This window comes from Lepidochelys kempii, chromosome 23 (assembly GCF_965140265.1).
Source record: "Lepidochelys kempii isolate rLepKem1 chromosome 23, rLepKem1.hap2, whole genome shotgun sequence".
NCBI lineage: Eukaryota > Metazoa > Chordata > Testudines > Cheloniidae > Lepidochelys > Lepidochelys kempii.
Window position 1 is genome coordinate 1,550,206 of NC_133278.1, and position 15,640 is coordinate 1,565,845.

General features: G+C 57.5%; 1 protein-coding gene across 4 annotated transcripts; it reads left to right on the forward strand.

The window, feature by feature from the left end:
* The first annotated feature begins 5,342 nt into the window (after positions 1-5,342).
* Positions 5,343-10,705, forward strand: LOC140901958 (cytochrome P450 2F1-like). Of its 4 annotated transcripts, none has more exons than XM_073321461.1 (5): positions 5,343-6,156; positions 7,763-7,904; positions 8,386-8,566; positions 9,416-9,557; positions 10,232-10,705. In XM_073321461.1, the coding sequence occupies exons 3-5, from the start codon at positions 8,507-8,509 to the stop codon at positions 10,411-10,413; spliced, it is 384 nt and encodes a 127-aa protein (XP_073177562.1). In that variant the 5' UTR covers positions 5,343-6,156; positions 7,763-7,904; positions 8,386-8,506; the 3' UTR covers positions 10,414-10,705. The 4 variants fall into 4 exon arrangements, with proteins under 4 accessions (XP_073177562.1, XP_073177559.1, XP_073177561.1 ...); XM_073321458.1 differs by lacking the exon at positions 5,343-6,156 and adding an exon at positions 6,166-6,267 and having other exon boundaries at positions 6,869-7,904; XM_073321460.1 differs by lacking the exon at positions 5,343-6,156 and adding an exon at positions 6,166-6,267.
* The last annotated feature ends 4,935 nt before the right edge of the window (positions 10,706-15,640 follow it).

The window sequence follows — 15,640 nt, forward strand, 5'->3', positions numbered from 1 at the left end:
CTGGGAGGGGAGTGGGGGCCAGTGGTTAGAGGAGCGGGGGAGCCAGGACTCCTGGGTTCTCTCCCCAGCTTTCTCACAGACCCATTGCAAGTCTCTGCTGGGTGCTGCCTCTGATTCCCTATCTCAACCGGACGCTGGCAGTTGGCTGCGTGGGCGGCAGGGCTGTGAGCGGGGAGCAGCCGGGGCACAGATTGACCCCCTGGTCAGCGATCCCCCTGCCCTCTGGCTGGCAGAACACCGCGCCCTCTGCACAGGGCGGGCTAAGAATGGGGCAGCCCCGGGCAGGGGGTGGGGACATGGCTCAGGATTGGGGTCTGGGGTCTGGCTGTCGCCAGCCCCTCTGTGTCTGTGGCTCACACGCTGTCTTCAATACTTTCTCTGGGCGGGCGGGGGCAGCATAATGCCACCCTTGCGGGGCTTCGGGAGCCAGCGGGCTGGGCAAACTCGGGTCTCCTCTGGCCCAGACCCTTGGGCCCAGCTCCTGAAAGGTGTTCGGGCACCTAACACCAAGTGGGAGTTAACTGGCTCCCAGCCCCCCTTTGCTCTAGCCACTAGCCCCCCTCCCCTGCCAGAGCCGGGGGGAGAACCCAGGAGTCCTGGTCCTTCTCTGGCCTCACCCCAGAGGTGGCTGCATTTTGGCCTGACAGCAGGTGGCTCTGGGGCTGGGTGTGTTGGTGGGTGAGTCAGGTCCCCGGAGAAGGAATCTTCCAATGGGGTCCCTGGTGCGAATTAAGGCCCCGGCCTGGGGGCCGCACTTCCCAGGACGGGGACGGGGAAGGAGGCATGGGACAGGGAGAGGATGTGGCCAAGGTCACAGCTTGAGTTGGTAGCAGAGGTAGGAATGGGGGGTGGGGCTGGGGTTCAGGACGCCTGGGTTCTCTCCCAGCTCGGGGAGGGAAGGGGAGGGGAGGGGGAGCTAGTGGTTAGAGCAGGGGGCTGGGAGCCAGGACTCCTGGGTTCTCTCCCCAGCTCTGGGAGGGGAGGGGAGGGAAGGGGGAGCTTGTGGTTAGAGTGGGGGGCTGGGAGCCGGGGGCTAAGCTAGCTGCTCAGGACGCCTGGGTTTGCCAGAGGCCTGCGCTCCCGCCTGCCCAGCGCTGCCTTGGCTTTGGCCTTAGGTTACCCCTGGGCTGGCTGCGAGCCCTGGGGTGGGGGGACCCCTCCCCTGCGGGATGTGCTGCGCTGGCCAAGGCCAAGCCTGCCCCACTGAGACAGCAACTCTCCAGCCCTGCGGGTGGGGGGTGGGGTCTTTAAAAGGGCAATGGCCATGGGGGGGGCCCTTAGCTGGCTCTGAGATGCAGCTGCCTCTGGGGTGGAGCACGGGGGCTCCAGGTGCAGGGCAGGAAGGGAAGAAGGATCCTGCCTGTGGCCGAAGCCCCAGAGCGGGTCTCTTGCAGGCAGCACAAGATCACCCTGCGTGTGGGTTTGGCCCAGACCTGGAAGGCGAGTCCCCCCCACTTGTGGGGAAGAGGTCCTGGGGTCTGGGAAGACTGTGTGCACTGCTGCACTGGGGCATGGGGCTGTCAGCACCCCCCACTGAGCCCCCCACCCTGTCCCCTGGTGTCCCCCCACTGATCCCCTCACCCTTCCTGCTTCAGCCTGGCACCCCCCACCCCAGCCCTGTACCCCCCACTGAGCCCCTCACCCTGCCCCCTGCAGCCTGGCGCCCCCTAGTGCCTCATTGGGGGGTGGGTGCTGAATTCTTATGGGGAAATCCCATCTCCCATGGGGCTGTTTCCGGGTGACCCTGTGTGTGTTGGGGGGTGGGGGGTGGGAAGGCAGCTGCGGGGGTGTGTGTGTGTGTGTGTGAAGCTGTTGGGGTCCCGGCAGTGGGGCTGTTTACCCCAGTCTCTGGCCTGTTGGCCTTCCAGGAAAATCCCCTTGGGGGAGGGGAATCGGAGCCCCCTGCAGTGGGCAAGGGACCCCCTGCCCCGTGACTGCCCCCCAGCCCGGAGCCAGGGGGATGGGAGCTGGCTCCCAGCCGCGCCTGCCATCCGATCCCTGTTTACCAGGAAACCTATTTCCCGCCCCCCCCCCCCACGCCTTCCTGGAACTCGTGGGGCAGGGGGAGGTGGGGAGTGGGAGCGAGTCCATGGGGCAAGCACTGGGGCGGGAAGGAGGCACTCGCACTGTGCCTGGGGGCCTTTCTCCCACGCCTAGGCGATCTCAGGGCCCCGCATCGCTGCTGAGATGCAGCCACTTCTGGGGTGGGACGCGGGGGCAGCTGGTTCTACGGGGACCCCTCCCCCGGTGCTGAGATGCAGCTGCCTCTGGGGTGGGGTCAAGTGCATAGTAACTGAGTCATGTTCCTGGGTCTACTGTTTTAGAGTAAGGGAATTGGGAGCCAGGACTCCTGGGTTCTCTGGGAGGGGAGTGGGATTTAGTGGGTTAATGCAGCTGGGGGCTGGGAGCCAGGACACCTGGGTTCTGTCCCTGGCTCTATGGCTGACTCACTGTGTGACTTTAAGGACAGCCCGTCCCCTCCCAGTGCCTCAGTTTCCCCCTGGGCCCAGCGGGATGTGGTTCTCCCCAGTCCTGGCCCCACTGCCCTAGGCTGCCCTGGCCCTTTTAATCCTTTGCTCTGGGCTGCCAGTTCTAACCCCAGTGACCTAATGTGTGTGTGTGGGGGGGCCAGTGCTGGGGGGGCAGGCAGGGCTCACTGCAGCTGGGAGGGGAGGTGTTAACCCTTTCCATGCAGCTGGAGGTAGTGGGGTGGGGTGGGGGGGCTGCACTGGTCCCATGGGACCCTGGAGACCGGAGACCCCTCACACACCCCTGCCCCTCCCCTGCCTGAGGGACCTCCCTGGGGCGGGGGCTGAGACCTGACAAACTCATCTCGGCCCAGCCAGCCAATGGGACTAGGCAGGGCTCCCAAGGAGGGGAAGGTCCCCGGGCCAGCCAGTCCCCAGCCCTGGGGCTGGATCGGGGCCAGTGCCCCCCAGAGGGGAAAGGCCCCATCCCCCCTGCCCCACTGGAAAAAGGTCCTCTGGGGTCACTGAACCCTTCTCAGCCACCACCCCCCGCAGCGCTGCCCACTTCCAGGGCCCCGTCCCTCCCTCTCAGTGCCTGGCGGAGGCGAGAGGCCCCTGGGCAGCCCTGCCTGGCATGGTGCCCCGTGGTGTTGCCAGGCTGGGGGCTGGGCGCCACGGGGTGATGTGGGGCAGGCCCGCAGGGCAGGGACCCTTGGCTGGGGGGAAGGGGGGGCAGGCAGAGGAGGGGGTGGCTGAGCAGCCGCTGAGATTGAATCCTGTGTGTGCGGGGGGGGGAGCAGAAAGAAGCCCCCCCCGACCTTCCTCCTCTGCCCTCCAGGGCCCCCAGCCCCACAGCTTCAAAGCCTCAAACCGCCCCCCAGTCTGGCAGGTCAGGGCTGGGCCAGCCGGGGCTGCGGGTCGGGAGTGAGGGGCACCATGTGAACCAGCTCGTGGGGCCAGGCGTGGGGGGGGAGCTCGTGGCTGTTTCTGCGGATGGGGGGGCAGTTTACCCCCCCCACTAGAATCCTCATTGGCGCTGGCTCCACGCAGCCCCCAGCCGCCCCACGGCTCAGACACCCCGCCCAGCTGCCCCCCCTCCCCAGCTGTCCGCCCCCCCCCCGCCCCGTGCCAGGGTGTCCTGTTCCCGCAGCAAGGACACCGTGTCTCTGACGCCCGGCCACGGGGGGGGGGCGGGGGCTGGTTCAGAACATTCCCCCCCCCCGGCTGGGGTGACTCAAGGCTACGATGGTGGCTGGCCCGGGGGGCTGGGGTTGGGGGCGCAGGAGGCTGGTTGGGGTCCCCCCCACTGTCCCCAGTTCTGTCTCATGTCCCCTGGGTAGGGGGAAGGTGCAGCTGGCGTGGAGCTGGGGACCCTGGGCTGCTGTGGGGGGGTGAATTACGGACCCCCCCAGGGGTGTAGTTGACAGAAGACCCCCCCCCATTTCCCACTACGCCGGGGTGGACTCTGGGCTCAGTCAGGTGCTGGAGCAGCCTGGAGTCCCTGGTGAGGGGTGTCTACTGCTGCCCCCCTCTGCGGCCAGCGACAGGGAAGGGGGGGGCAAAGGGGGGCTACCCCCAGTGACCCCCTGCCTGCTCGGGGGGGTGATTCCTTTGTGGCCCCTCGACTCTGACGCAGGCTGGGGGGTTCTCTCCCATGGGGCAGATGCAGCTGGTGGCTGCCCCAGGGGCTGGGGTCCAGTGCTTGGGGGGGTGGGAGAGGGGCTGGGAGCCAGGACTCCTGGGTTCTCTCCCTGGCTCTGGGAGGGGAGTGGGGTCTAGTGGTTAGAGCAGGGGGCTGGAAGCCAGGACTTCTGGGTTCTGTCCCTAGGGGCTGGGTTGCCCGGGGGCCTGGCTGCTCCTGGCTACTGGCGGGCAGCACATGACAGCTGCACGGAAGGGCCGGGGCGCCGGGCGAGCTCCTTCCGCCCGCAGTGATTCGCAAGGCGCCACCATCTGCTGACGGGGACGGGGTGAGACGCTGCAAGTGACCCTGGGGTGGCACCGTTGCTCTGAGAACGGGCACGGGCAGAGGCCGTGGCTCATCCCCGGGCAGTGCCAGCTTCCCCGCTCGGCCCTGCCCTGGGGCCCTGGTGTTGGGCAAACCAGCCCAGAGACTCCCCTTCCCCCCGGGTCAAGGCATGGAGGGAAAGCGCCCCACGGCTCCAGAGCTGGATTTCTGCTCTCAGTTACAGCGGCGTCAATCCGGATCAGCCTGGCTGACTGAGTGGAGTCACTCCAGATCTACCCGTGGTGCAGGATGGGGGCCAGAGCACCCTGCTGCCTGGCAGATGGGAATAAGACGGGAATAAAACCACCCCGAGAGCAAAACCCGTCTGCTTCGGGGCAGGAGCCGTCTTCCCTGGGAGCACGTTATCCCCTCGCTTCAAACTTGCTCGCACCTGGGATGCAGCAGGTGCCGGTCTCTGGGGCGATTATGACTGCTAATGACTGGGAGGTGCTCAGGTGCTGGGGTTCAGCCGAGGGCCCTGGGGGAGTCTGATCTCGGGGCAGGGGGCGCTCGTTGGAAGGGGGGGCAGGGAATTTGCACCCCTGAGCACCTGGATTTCGCAGGCGGTAGTGGAATGGGGGCCCAGCTGAGATTAGCAGCCTGCGGTCGTGTGTGTGTGTTTGGGGGGGGGGGGCGGAGTTAACCCCTCGGTAGCTGGAGCTCCCCTGGAAAATCCAGCAGGGGACTGACTCTCCATCACCTGCCACTGCCCCTTAGCACCAGGCCTGAGAACTGCAGGTTGATCCAGGGCAGATTAGCAGCTGTGGTCGGGGCGTTGGGCCCCTGACTGCACCTAATGGCCATGGGCTGGGTAATGAAAGTGACAGATGCCTGTAGGGGGTGGCGGCGGTGGAGGGTGAGTTGGATGCCCAAATTCCTGGGTTCTTTGGCTTCAGGATCCTGAGGAACAGGTAAGGCTGGGGCATGTTTCCCAGGCCCACTGTTTGAGGTAGTGGGGAATCTCCCTTTTTATTAGCACTAGAGGGGCTGTGAAACATACCACTGAATTTTAAAAAAATCAACCTCAGCATTGCTATGATACCTCAGTTTCAGCAGCGACTAGTTACTAGGGTACGATCGAGGGCCATAAACTCAGGAGTGGTGTGGAGAAAGTGAATAAGGAAAAGTTATTTACTTGTTCCCATAAGATAAGAAGTGGGGGCCACCAAATGAAATTAGTGGGCAGCAGGTTTAAAACAAATACAGGGAAGTTCTTCACACAGTGCACAGTTAACCCATGGAACTCCTTGCCTGAGGAGGTTGTGAAGGCTAGGACTATAACAGGGTTTAAAAGAAAACTGGATAAACTCATGGAGGTTAAGTCCATTAATGGCTATTAGCCAGGATGGGTAAGGAAGGGTGTCCCTCGCCTCTGTCTGTCAGAGGGTGGAGATGGATGGCAGGAGAGAGATCACTGATCACTCCCTGTTCTGTTCACTCCCTCTGGGGCACCTGGCGTTGGCTACTGGGCTGGATGGACCTTTGGTCTGACCTGGTCTGGTCTTTCTTATGTTCTTAACAGTTGTCGATCCAGAGCATTTCTGTGGCTCAAGCAATGGTTAATTATTAGCTACTTATGGCTTCACCACCCCGCCGATTAAGCCACTATTATCTCTGCAGTGCAGATACGGTCAGGGGCTGTTCTCAAACCGGTAAAAGGCTGGTACAAGGAGGAGGGAGGTAAATTGTTCTTGTTACCTGCTGAGGACAGGCCAAGAAGCAATGGGCTTAAACTGCAGCACGGGTGGCGTAGGTTGGACATTAGGAAAAGCTTCCCGTCTGTCAGGCTGGGTAAGACCTGGAATAAATTGCCCAGAGATCGTGGAATCGCCGTCACTGGCAGGTCAGACAAAGACCTGTCAGGGATGGTCTAGGTCCCCGGCTCTCAACCTTTCCAGACTCCTGTCCCCCTTTCCGGAGTCCGATGTGTCTTGCGTACCCCCCAGGTTCACCTCTCCTAAAAACTACTTGCTTACAAAACCAGCCGTGACCATGCCCATAGTGTCCAGCGCACTGTTACTGACACGGGGCCGACGTTCTCGCTGTTCCCATGTCCTTATAACAAAGGGGGGGGCGATTTTGGTTGGAGGAGGGGATTCTGGGTGCCCCCGGGGTTCGTGGTCTTGTGTCCTTACAGCGCCTGGCCCGGGGCTGGGGTGGTGCTGCGGTAATGAACAGCACACAGCACAGTGTGGGGCAAGCCCTGGCTGGGGTTCCTTGGTGTTCCCGTTGTTTGGGGGTTGGCTGAAACGTTGTTGCTATGGGCCGGGTGTATCCTGTCCCCCCTCAGCCTTCCTGGCTCCTTCGCCTTTAAAGTGGCTTAGAAAAGCCTCAAGCAGCTCGCCCAAAACCTCGCCCCCGCCTCTGACCTTGGCTGGCACTTGGCCTGCAGGAGCCGACTGGCTTTGTTTGGGGTTGATCTTCGAAGGGACGAGCTCCTGGCCCGGCCCCGCAGAGCCGCACGCCACGCAGGCCAGTGGCCCGCGAGCAGCCCCGAGTCGCTCCCCGCACTTGTAGGGAGGGGAGTTTGTCTGGAGACCCTCCCTGCTGCATCACCCGCTGTACAGGTTCCTGCCTGCTTGGGATAATCTCCGGGGCCTCGTCTGAATCTGCCGCGGGAGGCCGAGCTGTAACCCAAGCTCCGGTGAATCACATTCTCACAGCCCTGCCCTCGATGTGGGGAGCGTTGCCGGAGAATTGCGGTTTGAGGAGCGCTCTGCAAGCATGAACGGCTTAATTCTCGTGACGCTCCACCCTGGGAGGCAGGACAGTTTAGAGTGGGGGAAACTGAGGCAGGGGAGGGACAGGGAAGTGACTTGCCCAAAGTCACTCGGCAGGTCAGGAATGGAACCCAGGAGTCCTGACTCTGTCCCCCTCCAGCACCCTAACCACCAGACCCCCTCCCCGGGCTGCAGATAGAACCCAGGAGTCCTGGAGGCCAGCTTTGTGCTCTAGCCACTAGGCCCCAGTCCTTTCCCCCAGCAAATGAGAAGTGCTTCTGTCAAATATTTCAGGGGTCCTGAAAGTCCAGCATTGCGGGGCCCCCTGGCTGTTCAGAGAGGCTGTCACCAGCTGGGGGCTTTGAACCGGGGAGATGCAGGGCTAACAGCATCTGGCTCCGCTCCTTCAGCTAAGGGATTAGCCCCCTCGGCTGGCAGCAACAGTAGACCCAGAAACTGAATCAGTGGAGCAGTCACTAAGGGGAGACGGTGGGAGATACCCGAGCGCTGTGGGTTCGAATTCTGGGCAGCCCCCAGTGAGGAGGTGTGGATGCCTCCCCTTGCAGGAAAACCAGGACCCACCGAGCTGCTTCCACGGGGAGACCCTGGTGACGACCACACACAACCTGTTCTTCGGGGGGACAGAGACCGTCAGCACCACCCTGCGCTACGGATTCCTCCTCCTCATGAAGTACCCGGAGATACAGGGTGAGCAGCGGGGGCAGGGGGGACTCAAGTTATTCCTAATGCGGGGCCCCCTCTGGGCCGGGCACTCAGGCGACTGGAGGATGGTTAGCCCCCCGTGCAGAGGGGGAACTGAGATGGGGGGGGGGTGTCGAGTGACTGTCCAAAGGTCACACAGGGAGTCTGTGTCCGAGTTGGGAACTGAAGCCAGGTTTCACCTCGATTCCACTGCAGTCAGGAGTGACTCTGGATTGGCCCCAGGGGAGCTGAGATCAGAATCTGGCCCCAACCCCACTGGAGTCGGGGTGACGCTGGATTGACCCTGGGAGGCTGAGATCAGGATCCGGCCCTGCCCCCATTGCAGTCGGGGGTGATCCAAGCCACTGTCTATATTTTAAAAGGGCGGGTGTAGAAATCGCCAGCCAGGTCTCAGCTCCAGACCGAGCGTGTCCTTGCTGCCCCACCCAACCAGAAACCGCTTCCCATCCCGCTTGTTTCTCCGCAGCCAAAGTCCACGCTGAGCTCCGATCGGGTGGCACCGCAGACCGTCGGTAGGCGACCAGGCGCACGTGCCCTACGCCGACGCCGTGATCCACGAGGTGCCGCGCTTCGGCGACGTGATCCCCATGGGGCTCCCGCACGCGCTGACCCGGGACACCCGGTTCAGGGGTTTCCTGCTGCCAGAGGTAACGGGATTTCCCTCCTCCTCACGTTCGAGCAAGAAAACACGGCTCTGCCCCCCAGGGCTGGAGTCTCCCCTCTTGTCAGCTTCCAAAGGGTGTGTGGAGAGGGAACGGCTGGAACCGTGGCTGGATAGACTGGCGGATGGGTGGGTGGGTGGATGGACAGATGGCCAGAGAGAGGGGTGTGCGTTGGGATGGATAGATAGGATGGGTGGGTAGATAGACAAGTAGACTGATAGATAGCATGGCTGGATAGGTGGAGGGATGGAAAGATAGATGGTTGGAGAGGCTGAGGGACACGTGAGTAGGTGGGTGGACAGACGGATGGATGGACAATCCAGCTGGATGGACGGGGTGGAAGGACAGAAAATGATCCAGGTGGCTAGAGGGTGGATCGCTGGATAAATGGACAGACAGACTGAGAGGACGGATGGACAGACAAGACGGACGGATGGCTGCACCAGTGCCAGACAGAAGAACGAGTCAATGGATGGGCAGACAGACAGACGTGTGGACAGCTCGGTGAGTGGGTGGAGAAGCCAGATGGATGTAGAATCACAGAACCAGAGGGTTGAGAGGCACCACAAGGGACAATTTGTCTAACCCCTTGCCGATGGGCAGGGTTTGGTGGGTCTAAACCACCCAAGACAGACTCTATCCAGCCGTGCCTGGGCAGAGATGGACAGACTGTCAAGATGGATAGGATGGGTGGATAGACAGAAAGACAGATGGATGGATTAAAAGACAGATGGACATCAAGATGGCTGGATAGGCAGGGGATGGATGGACGGAGGGATGGGCGGAGAGATCCTCTGGATGCATGTGCTGCAGCTCTGCGTTTCCCCTGCCCAGGGCACCAACGTCATCCCGCTGCTGTTCTCCGTTCACAACGACCCCGCCCAGTTCAAAGACCCGGCCTCGTTCGACCCGGCCCATTTCCTGGACCCGAGAGGAGGTTTCCGAAAGCAAGACGCCTTCATGGCCTTCTCCACGGGTACGTGTGGCCTGCCCGGTCTGGGGCTGAGGAGCGGGAGTGGGACAGGTTGAGTCTTCACTAACACGTCTACTCCAGCCCCGGCCTCGGATGGAGTAACAGGCTAGCTCCACGGCCTTGGGGTCACTGCGAGGAGAGATCAGGCCCCTCTGTGCCGCTGTGGGGCTGAAATGACCCCCTGAGAGTCCAGGGGCCACCCCAGTGGTAGGCTGGCCAGCCCCAGCCCCAGCCAGCCTAAGCCAAGGCAGAGCACCGGGAAGTGGAGCAGGGGCCCTCCTGGGGGCAGAGCGTGGGTGGGGCCATGCTAGGCTGTTTGGGGAAACACAGCCTCCCCCCGCCTGTGATACCCACCACCCATGCTGCGGTGGCTATTCTCTGCCCCCGGGACCCATAGGGGGCGGACTGGGGTTGTGGCCGGAGTGCACTGCGCTGTGGCTATTCTCTGCCCCCCAGGGCCCATAAAGGGGATGGAGCATGAGTTAGAGCAGCCCCAAGGCTGCTGTAACTGACACTGGGGGCCGGTCCCCAGAATACAGGGAACATGAAAGGAGTCTTAAAGGTGCCTGAGCCACAAGTACAGGGAGAGGGTAACCGAGACTTGGGGTGCGATGGATCCTGACATGCCTCTCACCCCCGTGCACAGCCCGGACGTCACCGTGTTTCTTTCCCCCCAGGGAAGAGGATCTGCCTGGGCGAGGGCCTGGCCCGCATGGAGCTCTTCCTCTTCTTCACCGCCGTCCTGCAGAGCTTCGCCCTCACGCCCCTCGCCTGCCCAGAGGAAATCGACATCTCGCCCTTGATGAGTGGCCTGGGGAACGTGCCAGGTCCCTACGAGCTCCGGGCTGTCCCTCGCTGAGCGAGCCGCTGCCCCATCCCGCCTGGCTCCCCCTTTCACAGCCTCGTGTCCCGCAGCCTTTGAACGCGTGAGATGAGCTCGCCGGCCTCGTCGCTTGCAGTGTCTAATCAGGATGGTGGTCTTCTCTCTTTTCAAAGTCCTGAGCTCCGGATTTGTGAGTTTGGTTCAAGTTTTCATTAAACTCAAATACAAATAAAAATTGTCCAGCTCTGGGGGTGATAGAGAAAAGTTTACAAACTTGACTCGAGTAAAGAAACCAGAGACAAATAAAACAAACCTAAATCTCGGCCAATCCCGTGATTTTTTCTTGAGTCCTGATCTGCTGAACGCTCGGGGCTGGCCGGGCTGCTGTCATTAAAGGGACTAGCCAGCGGGTGTGGGTGGGGCAGAGCTGGTCCTGTTCTGTTGTCTGCATTTTGAGAGCAGAGAAAAGCTGGAACAACAATCGGAGGGTTGGAAACCTGCCTTGCTGGGAGAGGCTCACGCATCTCGCTCTGTTTGGTTCATCAAAACGATTGATTGGTGTCTTGCCCGCAGCTTATAAATACGTTCATGGGGCCTAACGGACCCGTTACGCTAGAGGAGAAAGGCAGAACCAACTCCTGGAAGCTAAAGCCAGGCACATTCCAATTAAAAATAAGGCACAAATTTAGGGCACAAACTCCCTGGGGGAAGTGGTGGATTCTCCACTGTTGACAACTTTTAAATCGAGACGGGATGTTTTTCTGAAAGATCTGCTCTAGGAATTATTTTGGGCCGTTCTCTGACCGGATCATTTCATTAGACACAAGTTAGTGGGCTCCGTAAAAGTCAAATGAACTGATCATAATAGTCATTATTGGCCTTAAAGTCTATGAAGCCAAGTTTTCCTGAGACAATCCCATTTTCCATAGGATGTCCTGGGAATTTCTTTCAGGGCCACCTGAAAAGTCCAAGTTTTCCAATTCGTCCATCCACAGTGTTTGGCCTTTTTAATAACTACAGAAAACTCCTCTTGCTGCATGGGGGAGAATTTGCGAATAGTTTTACGGGAAAGGAAGGTGCATTCAGGGTAACGACCAGTGTTTGCTGCGAAGAGTGTTTGGAGAGTGCATCTCTTAGAGGCTCATTTGGTGGTTGTTTCTGGCTAGGTCTGAAATTCTAGGGGCTTTCCCAAGCTTCATAGCGCATGGCCCAGGAGGGCAGCAAACCTCTCCGGTGTCTTTCACCGCAAGACACGGCAGCCAGAAGGACGGTGGCGAAAACAAACATTTCTCCTGCTCTGGTTGCTCTCAAAAGGGCAGAATTTGGCCCAATTTAGCTACCGCTAAGCCAGGCTCTTTATATTTCCTCCGTGTCTTTATTTCTGCTTGAAAGGCCACCTGAACAAACTTGTCAGGGCTCCATGGAAGGAGAAGGTTTAAATTCCTCCCACCCTGCCAACATGCCCACAGTTAAGCTGATGAAAGGGGTTGTGTCCTTAACACCTTCCCTCTTGCGGTGAACTAATCTCAGGAGCGCTTAGATTGTTGAAAACCTGTTTTTGGGATGATGGACGTTTTCATCTCCCACTGAGCTACACAGCTGCCACGGAGAGCTGGTGCCGTTACAGCTCCGGCCGGATTTTCATAGGGTGGACGTGCCGCACTTTCCAAAAAGTCCCTTTTCTTGGGCGCTGGTGCTTCGTTACTTACTCTGAAAAACGTAGACTTCAGAGGTTAAGGGTCCCTTCTTTGGGACTCTGGTTCGCACCTGCTCACTGTCGGCAGTTCTGGGGGGTTTCATGGGGAGGCGTGTGCCGTCTTAAATCCCCAGCCGCCTGAGTCATGGGATTCTGTGAGCTCAGCTTTTGTTTTGGTTTGGGTTTTTTTAAGCACGTTTCTAGTCTTCACGGTGGCAGAGAAAAATGTGACCTACAAAACCAGAAGCCAAAATATATTCTATACACAAAGCTCATAATTTCTGTTAAGCCAACCTTGCCGTGTGTTTGTTTGTTTGTGTGGTACCAGCGTCACGCTGTTTGGACCCTTTGAGTTCAGCATGACTGGAAGAAACGTGAGTGAGAGGTGGGGCGTTGCTCCCAGGAGCTAACTGAGCCTGACCACAACTAAACCTCTTTCCTAGGTTTGAGTTTTTTTAAGCTTCTTTGGGACTCGTACGACATTTCTGTTCATGCAGCACCTAGCGCAGCGGAGTCCAACTGGGTTGGCTTGTCGGTGTTCGCACACTATAGATGTTCAACAATAATCAACAGACCTAGCGTTTATATAGTGCATGTGATCAATAGATCTCAACATGCTTTACAGTGGAGCTCAATAGCATTATCCCTGTTTAATAGATGGGGAAACGGAGGCAAAGAAGTGGGGGAGAGAAGCGACTGCCCACAGTCACCCAGGAAGCCAGAGGAAGAACTGGGGCTAAAACCCAGGTCTCTTGAATCCCCCGTCAATGCTTTATCCACTAGGCAACGCTGCTGCCACCCAGAACAAAACATGTGCGCCATGCGTAGGATAGAAATAATCAGCTCCGCTAGTGCAAAGAGACAATTATATAAGTGATCTTGTAATTACACACCGATGCTTCGTTCAGCTGTTGCGTGACCCCTCTGACACAGCCAAAATGCCGAGGTACACCTGGCCCTTTTCAAATATTACTCAACGTCTTGGCTGGCTCCCTGCTAAAACCGCTTGAGTCTGTTTGCCTCTTTCGCTCCTTTGTCCTGCTGGTTGGTTAGCCTGGGCTGCGGGTGAGCGTTATATGAGCTGTGTCCTGTGTTCCTAGTTAAATAAAACTGGTTTTATAATGCCAGGTAGTTTATTTTCTCCTTCACCTGTGTGGCAGAATTGCAGGCTCATGGATTTAAGGGGGGTGGGTGGGGGAGGGACAGGACAGGTCACCATGGGGGCAAATATAACCAGTCGGCTTCTGCAAGGTGGTAGATTGAATCGTGCACCTCCTAGTGATGCTGGTAGAGTGGTCCCATGTTTTAAACACCAGGGTTCGTTCCCTGTAGAGTTACCCTGGTTGATTCATGAAGATATGCTACGGGAGGAGAAGCCAGAGGATGTTACTGAGTCAGATAGGCTAATATTTGTGAATCACAATAGCAGACGAATGACGTCTTTTTTTATACTCATTGTAAAGTTAACCTGTGGAACTCATGGCCACAGGATACTGTGGAGGTAAACGGGTGACATTATTGGACGCTGTGCTCTTCTAGATCATTGCTGGAATAATAATAATAACCTAGTTCTTTTCATCCATAGCTCTCAATGTCTTTTACAAAGGAGGCTGGAATCTGTAGCGCCATTGTCCATATGGGGGAACTGAGTCACAGAACAGTGAAATTATTTATCCCAGGCAGCAGAGCCAGGACTAGAATCCATGTCTGTAGAATAACATGGTACTTTTTAAGAAGGAAGGCTAATGACAGACGTTCTTATTGACAGGACAGTCCTACTCCTCTATTAAAAACAAATATGGCCGATCTCCTGGCCTCATTAATACCCGATGGGGCTGAAGCTGGGATTAATGTGTCCAGACTATGTGGGGAGAATTGGGCAGGATGTAATTTTCTCCTCCACGAATATTTTTGAGCGTTTGAAATCCCCCCCCCCCCCAAATCGGGATAAAAAGTTGAAATCACCAACTATTCTTTAAAAAAAGAAAAGGAGTACTTGTGGCACCTTAGAGACTAACCAATTTATTTGAGCATAAGCTTTCGTGAGCTACAGCTCACTTCATCGGATGCATCCTGTGGAAACTGCAGAAGACATTATATACCCAGAGACCATGAAACAATACCTCCTCCCACCCCACTCTCCTGCTGGTAATAGCTTATCTAAAGTGATCACTCTCCTTACAATGTGCATGATAATCAAGGTGGGCCATTTCCAGCACAAATCCAGGTTTTCTCACCCCCCACCCCCATACACACACAAACTCACTCTCCTGCTGGTAATAGCTCATCCAAAGTGACCACTCTCCTTACAATGTGCATGATAATCAAGTTGGGCCATTTCCAGCACAAATCCAGGTTTTCTCACCCCCGCCCCCCCCCCGCTCCCCCCCCCCAAACTCACTCTCCTGCTGGTAATAGCTCATCCAAACTGACCACTCTCCTTACAATGTGTATGATAATCAAGGTGGGCCATTTCCAGCATAAATCCAAATTTAACTAGAACAGCGGGGGGGTGGGGGGTGGGGTAGGAAAAAACAAGGGGAAACAGGCTACCTTGCATAATGACTTAGCCACTCCCAGTCTCTATTCAAGCCTAAGTTAATTGTATCCAATTTGCAAGTGAATTCCAATTCAACAGTGTCTCGCTGGAGTCTGGTTTTGAAGTTTTTCTGTTGTAATATCGCAACTTTCATGTCTGTAATTGCGTGACCAGAGAGATTGAAGTGTTCTCCGACTGGTTTATGAATGTTATAATTCTTGACATCTGATTTGTGTCCATTTATTCTTTTACGTAGAGACTGTCCAGTTTGACCAATGTACATGGCAGAGGGGCATTGCTGGCACATGATGGCATAGATCACATTGGTGGATGTGCAGGTGAACGAGCCTCTGATAGCGTGGTTGATGTTATTAGGCCCTGTGATGGTGTCCCCTGAATAGATATGTGGGCACAATTGGCAACGGGCTTTGTTGCAAGGATAGGTTCCTGGGTTAGTGGTTCTGTTGTGTGGTATGTGGTTGTTGGTGAGTATTTGCTTCAGGTTGCGGGGCTGTCTGTAGGCAAGGACTGGCCTGTCTCCCAAGATTTGTGAGAGTGTTGGGTCATCCTTTAGGATAGGTTGTAGATCCTTAATAATGGCTAAGTCATTATGCAAGGTAGCCTATTGCCCTTGTTTTTTCCTACCCCCCCCCCCCGGATGTTCTGGTTAACTTGGATTTAAACTTGGAGAGTGGTCAGTTTGGATGAGCTATTACCAGCAGGAGAGTGAGTTTGTGTGTGTATGGGGGTGGGGGGGGGGTGAGAGAACCTGGATTTGTGCTGGAAATGGCCCACCTTGATTATCATACACATTTTAAAGAGAGTGGTCACTTTGGATGGGCTATTACCAGCAGGAGAGCGAGTTTGTGTGTGGGGGGGGCGGAGGGTGAGAAAACCTGGATTTGTGCTGGAAATGGCCCAACTTGATTATCATACACATTGTAAGGAGAGTGATCACTTTAGATAAGCTATTACCAGCAGGAGAGTGGGGTGGGAGGAGGTATTGTTTCATGGTCTCTGTGTATATA

Coding starts and splice junctions, on each gene's coding strand:
- LOC140901958 (XM_073321461.1), top strand. CDS start 8,507: ATGGGGCTCCCGCACGCGCTGACCCGGGACACCCGGTTCAGGGGTTTC. Junction 8,567..9,415: donor GGGGTTTCCTGCTGCCAGAG/GTAACGGGATTT, acceptor TCCCCTGCCCAG/GGCACCAACGTCATCCCGCT. Junction 9,558..10,231: donor CTTCATGGCCTTCTCCACGG/GTACGTGTGGCC, acceptor CTTTCCCCCCAG/GGAAGAGGATCTGCCTGGGC.